General features: G+C 32.4%; 1 protein-coding gene across 10 annotated transcripts in view; it reads left to right on the forward strand.

Annotated features, from left to right (window-relative positions):
* The window catches only part of NAP1L1 (nucleosome assembly protein 1 like 1), a 32,746-nt gene extending 29,688 nt beyond the window's left edge, over positions 1–3,058 (forward strand). For 8 of the 10 annotated variants that reach the window (XM_073900629.1, XM_073900634.1, XM_073900627.1 and 5 more), the window contains one exon: positions 668–3,058. In XM_073900629.1, coding sequence (XP_073756730.1) covers positions 668–703 — 36 coding nt within the window. In that variant the 3' untranslated portion in view covers positions 704–3,058. The remainder of the gene's footprint in view (positions 1–667) is intronic. The other 2 variants (XM_025882976.2, XM_025882973.2) reach the window with 2 other exon arrangements.
* Positions 3,059–6,750: the final 3,692 nt, after the last annotated feature.

Consider the following 6,750-nt stretch of genomic DNA (forward strand, 5'->3'; position numbering starts at 1 on the left):
TCCCTCCAGAGGATAGTTTTATAAACAAAGGCCAGTTTTTAAATAATCTGATTGCAGGAGTGCTTGGGAATAGGGAAGCAGCAGTACTGTTTGTTAGGTTCTCCCAACCACCTCTGTTCTTTGAGGCTCCTGATCTGTTGTTCTTGGGTATTTGTCATATCAGGGTTAGTAAAGCCCTTTATCTCTCCGAAAATACATAGTACATTATTAGGATTCATTTGAAACTTTTGGTTTCTGTTAAATGCATTCGTTCATTTGCTAAATACTGTAAAAGATCCGGAAGATACTTTAGTGGGCAGGTAAGAGAGGGGTAGTTAAAAATCAAATTAATTGTTCTAAAGGGTATGAATTAGTATGTTTCAATAATTGTAATTGATATATAAAAAGGCAAAAATAATTGGTAATATGACTAACATAAATTGCTTGGTTATTTTGGTTGAGTGTGTTATTTTATGGAGTTCATTCCCCAATGTAGAATTTGGGCCTTATTTTAGCATTTTTGTGACTTGCTAATATTTTAATAAATAATTTGTCATCCTCGCTATACCATTTCTTTAATTTGGCAAAAATTTTGGTAGAACATTGAGATAATATATGATAAGTACTATTGAAAATTAACTGAAGCAGGTAGAAAAAGATAGATTGACTTGTTGTTTTCCTTTAACAGAAGGATCAAAACCCAGCAGAGTGCAAGCAGCAGTGAAGCAGGATGTATGTGGCCTTGAGGATAACCTGCACTGTAATAGCCTAAACACAACTATTATTTACTTACAGCCTTATGTTTTTGTATTTTCTTGGTAGACTCAGTAATTTTTTTTAAAGGAAAGGAACTGATAATTTTAAAGACCAATTTGTTCTACTTATCATTTCAACTCTAGTTTTTCTGCCAGGTCTATTGATTGCACAAATTCTTTCATGCATGTTCATTCATCACTACATGGTTTGGTTCTTCTGGAGTAATTTTTATCATGTAACAAAGATTTTAGATTACAGCTATGAAAATGAACAGAACTGTTAAACTTTTTTTTTTTTGCTTTGCCAATTTTTTTCCTGAAGAACCAAAGTATTTTTTTTTCAGCTGGTAGTTGAATTGGGTTTACGTTTGCTTGCACTAGCTGTGCCTTTCATTACTTTGCTGTAGAAATGCCGTGACTTAGACTGAGACAATTCCTCATTTAAAAAACAAAAACAAAAAAAACTTGTTGAGACAAATATATGGTTAAGAATTTCCAGTAAGACCACAACTGATAACTTAGATTATTAATGGACTTTTGTATTTTAGGTGACGTAGTTAGAAACCTAGTAAGGAAACCATAGTAAGGAAAACTAACGCATAGTGTGGTTATTGGTTATTGTAGGGAAGTGAATAAAACCTATTTTCAGAAGTTAAGCCTCATTATTTTAACTGTACTTTTAAATATAACTTCCATTAACTAAGCATCTTTTCTTTATGGTAGGGTCTACCTTCTGCTTCCCTGGAAAGGATGAATTTACATCATTTGACAAGCCTGTTTCAAGTTTTTTTGTTATTGTTTGTTTGTTTTGTTTTTCCAGCTTAAAATAAAAATGTCAAATATAATTTTAGTTCTCACAAGATAATGTCTTAATTTTCTACTAATTCAGGTAGTAGCAGAGGCCTAGCTTGAATTAAGCATTGTACCCAGTTTACCATATTATGGAAGTGAAGTGTGTCAACTTTGGGAGAGGTACTACATCTGCTAATTAAGAAAATATAAAAAAGAAAGACAAAATCTTAAATGATGTAATGTTTTTTTAAAAGAGTAAAAGGTTAAAATTTTATTTCCTTTGATTAGAGCTAGAAAGAAGGCCCCAAGCTTCTATGGTTAATTCTGATTCTTACTGCTTTTAAAGTATGAATATGTCATTTACCCATGCTTCTGTTTACTATGTATTAAAATGGGTAGTACTGTTTACCTAACTACCTCACAGATCTGTTAAGGCATATTAAGTTAGATTTTATGAAATGTTTCTCGATCTCATTAAAAGCTCAAAAATTGGACCTATTTGTACTACAAGTATGATATTCAGCATTTTATTCATACCAGGGTTTGATAATTCAACTGGAAAACAGGTTCAAGTACCTCTGTTCTGGATGTGGTCAGGCAACATTCTTGCAGATCTTTGTGTGGCTCCTATCTTAATAGAAGCTGCTAGAACAGCAACTCTTTGAAAAGGTCCAAGGATTGTTTTTAGGTATTTTAGTTATGACCATATTGTAGTAAAATACTACAGAGATCATGGGACTAACGTAGGAAGAAGACCATTTTTAGTTGGGGGGAAATGCCATTAAATTTGAGTCTGTAGAGCCACATTTAAAATACCTCAGGCTAATTACTGTTAATTTTTTGTGATGAGCTTAAAAGCTTTGATAGTGAGGGTGGACTAAATGGATTATAATTAGAGGATGGCCTAGAGTTCCTGCTCTTAATAAAATTACATTGTTTGTTTTTAGAAGTGATAGAGCTTCCTTTTTGAAAATTTAGTATTTAAAGATCTTGGAATGTGAACACATCTTGTTAATTGTGTAATACTATTCATTCCTCTTCTGAGATTTTAATTAACTACTGGAAATCCTTAACCAGTTGCAGTAGTGTGTAGGAAAAAAAATGCCATGAAAACACTTTGTTTTTCCTCTTTATTTTGAAAATGCTTTTCGTTGCTTTGATTAGACATTCTTTGCTGATTTTTGTTTTTGTACCCATAGCTCATTCGATCACAGCCTTTTCTGAACTTAAAAAAATTTAAAGCTAGAATCCCATTTTTAATGAACTTAAGTAGCAGAACCACTATTTTTTTTTTCATTCCTTTAGGTAATAGCTATTGCCAAAGTGAAGGGGCAGATACTATTTCATCTTGTTATATAAAGGGATGTGGTTTGCAGAGGAATTGTTTTCTTAATAAATTTGGCATTGCAAGGGATATCAGTGTTCATCTATGCCATCTCTCCAGTTCCAAAATGGTTCTATTCCATTTTAGAAATTTGAAATATGTAATTTGAAATCCTTAATAAAATTTGCGTTTAATTTTATAAAATGTACTGGTGATATTTTGGGTGTTTTTTTAAAAATGTGAATATATTTCTATATACTTTTTTTTGAAGAGTAGAGATGTTTAGAGTAGGCTATTCTGTGCTTAGGCCAGGATGGCCTGTAAATTTGTATAATTTTAAAAGGAACCTCCCAAGCCCTGCTAAATGGAGTTTGTTACTGGAAGACTAGAAAGGTTTTTACTCTGAGTTAACTATAGACATTTTTGAGACACTTTGAATTTTGTCTTTACATTTTCAGTTTATAGTTTCCCCTAACTCAGGCACAGATTACCAAGAAGTTCTATTTTTTCTCTCTAGAAATGGCAGAATCTCATATAATCAGCCCTATATAATACTTCAAAAATTTTTTTTCTGTCATTTTATGGTCATTCAAATATGGTAAGTAAACAGAACAGTAGTTTCATAAATCAGTTTTTTTAGTTTAACACAGATGTCCGAAAGTTTATGTAATTTTTCAGAATTCTTTTATCTAGTTGACTGAAGTAGTATTAATATTTCTGTGACATAAAAATGTGTGGGACTGGCTTACAGAGTAATAACTTAAGAAAAATGGGATTCTACCTCTTGTTTCCTTTTTAGCTCATATAATAAAAACAAACCTGAAAGGGAGACATTAGCTTTGATAGAAATATTTTCATTATAATGTGAATAGGTTAATGATACTGATTGGTATATAATAAGGCCCCTAAGATAACTGAATTAATTAATCATATTACTGCTGTTTGTAAGACAGTATGAATTTGTGGGTTTATCTGAGTTGTAGGCCATTACCATTATTAAAAGTAAAAATAAAACTTTAAATTATTGTTTGTGAAAACCTTATCGTACAATGCAGAAATATTAAACTAATATTCAGATATTCTTTGAATGCTTGGTTTCAGGGCTTGGTTTAGAATTTGAGTCCATTAAGGGTTAGTGTTACAAAAATTTTAGTCTTTATATTTTTTGACTAAGTTAAGCCAAATGTTATTTTAAATGTACAGAATAAAGGTAGTTTAGAAGTATATGTTCTTAAAAGGAACCTTAGGAAAGAGAAATCCTATGCTACTTTAGGGTTTTTTTTTTTTTATCTTCTGCACTGTATATACTTGGTAATTGTGAACTGGATTTTGTTTTGAAAATATGTGTTCATAATTTAGGTAATTTGCTACTTAAAGCACTAAGTCTAATAGCTGAAAAGTAAATGTAAATGATAATGGTGAAATTAACTAACTTATAGATGTACAATGGTGATTTTGTATACTGGTTTAAAAATCCAGGTATCAGAATATAACTTGGATTAAAAAACCAAGTTCTTAGGGATCACTTATGTGACTTCTGAGAAATGGAAACATCTTTGTTGGAGTGTGAAATTACTTAAAGGATGAGTATCCATAAGAAATTTTTAATTGATGTATTAATTATATTTTCAAAAAATACAATATACTTTGTATCTTGTGTTTCTTCCGTTTGACCTCATTATGTACTTTTAGGTTTTTCAGTTAAAATTAAGGCATTGACTATCAAGTGTAAAATAGATGAGAAATGGAGCATAACAATTTAGAAATAATAAATTGCCAGCAGGACATAAGTCATTAATCCAGTTGCTTAATTTTCATATTGGAAATTGACAGTTTGTAGCTTTTGTAGATCTCTTAATTACTTGTTTTGAGTTTTTTTATTTTGAAACTCAGGAGAAAATGTTGCTTAAGATAAAAGTAGTTTTTAGTTTTTGTGTGATTTAAACTTAAAAACCAAGAAGGAACTTGGGGATGAGTGATCAAACGTGCCAGAAGTTGACAAACCTCATATCAAGAGTTAACGCTATTGATAGTCATAATTTTGATATTCATAATGAGGTTAGGCAGTTGTGGCTCTGATAAATTTTTCATGAATTGAAGTATTTTCTACCAGAAGACTCAAAACTTACATGACAGCTTTTAGCTGGGATTTCAAGGGTGAGTAGGAATTTGTGTAGTGAAGGATGGATCCTTTGAGCAGAGAACAGTTCAGGTGAAGGTACTGGAGGAGACACACTGAAAGTGCTGAAGTAGGACAATCTGGGGCACATTCAAGGTGTTGAAAGAATGGATGGAGATAGAAGAGGCCAAGCCATGGAAGTCCTTTTAAAGGGTTTAAAACACTAAAAATCACCTGTTGAGAGTATTTCAAGTGAGGACCCTTCCATGAAGGCAATTTTTAAACTAAGACATAGTGTAGCTCTGATTCTGAAGATACGGTTACTGATTATGCTACATAGCCCTATATTCTTATGCATCCATATACACATTGTTTCTAAACTATTTGACAAAGTTGCAGGCATCATACCCTTTTACTCTCTGCTGTTTTTTTCTCATTATGAAGACGTTCTCACAATCACAGTACAAGTAATGTTGAATGTGCAGTCAAATTTGTTTTGACCAGTGAAAATAGATTAAAAACAATACAGAGTGAATGCTTCAAAGTTAATCCAACACAGGATTTTTTTCTTAGCCTTCCTCCAGTCCGTATTTGTAACTACCTTCATCAAATAGGTGGACTCAGGAATGAGAATTGTGGGTGAGGTTGCTCTATAGGAATAAAAAACCATGAATAAAAAAAGCCATATAGCCCCTAAACAAGTGACGAATTATCATTTTTTAAATAAATGTGGGAATAAAATAGTTAAAATTGGGTGGTAGAGGTAGAATTGTTAAATACAGGCTTTGGGGTTCATCTATCATGTTCATTGTTTTGTGAAGATTGTGGTGAGCACTAATGAGAACACAATGCTTCTAGTACTTAGAACCTCATATAAATAATGAGCATTTAGTAAATGTGCTTCCGTAACATAAGAAAATCTAGAACTTGTAGTTGGAATCACATTTTAAATTGATTTTGGCAGTTAATTTTAGAAAACTAGTTGGGGTTTTGTTGTGTTTCTAAAGGCAAAATGGCTGTTGGCTAAGAGGTGCCCTACTTGGTGTACAAAAGAGCAGACAAGACTGGATGAGAAATATAAACGTATTTCATTTTGAAAGTTTTTTTATTTAAAATTAAAATAGAAAATAATTTGTTCTCTAAAGTCAGCTAGTTTTAAAAAGATCTCTACTTATTTTTTATACATGTTTTCATATGCTAATTTTTGGCCTTGGCTTTCATACAGAAATAATCTAGAGTAAAATTAAGTCTGAAGTATTTGGATATTGATGCTCCAGAACACCCAAGTTGTCACTATTCAGCCCATCTTCTCCATCCCTAACATTTACCTGGAGCTCTGGACATTGTGACAGGTAACCTAGAGGCAGACAATGAGATAGGTGTCTGTTTTGAAAGAAGATGTTATTTTAGATTTGGATTAGGCTAGTTGATGTAAGTTTTAAAACTAGAAGCTGAATCTGATCTCTTTGCTGTTAGTTGGCTTGGTGACTGGGTGTACAACCTTTAGAGCAGCTTCGGTATCAACAACCCAGCCTGTCTAACTTGCATTTGCACTGTTCCAACTCTGCTTGGCTGCCTTTTCTTTCACCTTTTTCCTGCCACTAGTCTTCTGTGCATGGCTTACTTGCAACATAGTCTCTTTTTCTTTGATTTAATACGTATTCTGATTCTTCAGTTCTGAACTGGCTCTACCAGTTGAAGAGGTGGTTTAGGGATGCATGCTTGCTGTTGGATTTCCTAACTTAACAGTACTGGGATGGCAGGCGTACAGCAGACTTTGT

Source organism: Callorhinus ursinus, unplaced genomic scaffold (genome assembly GCF_003265705.2).
Source record: "Callorhinus ursinus isolate GAN/ISIS: 27379988/994484 unplaced genomic scaffold, GSC_fseal_2.0 scaffold14, whole genome shotgun sequence".
NCBI lineage: Eukaryota > Metazoa > Chordata > Mammalia > Carnivora > Otariidae > Callorhinus > Callorhinus ursinus.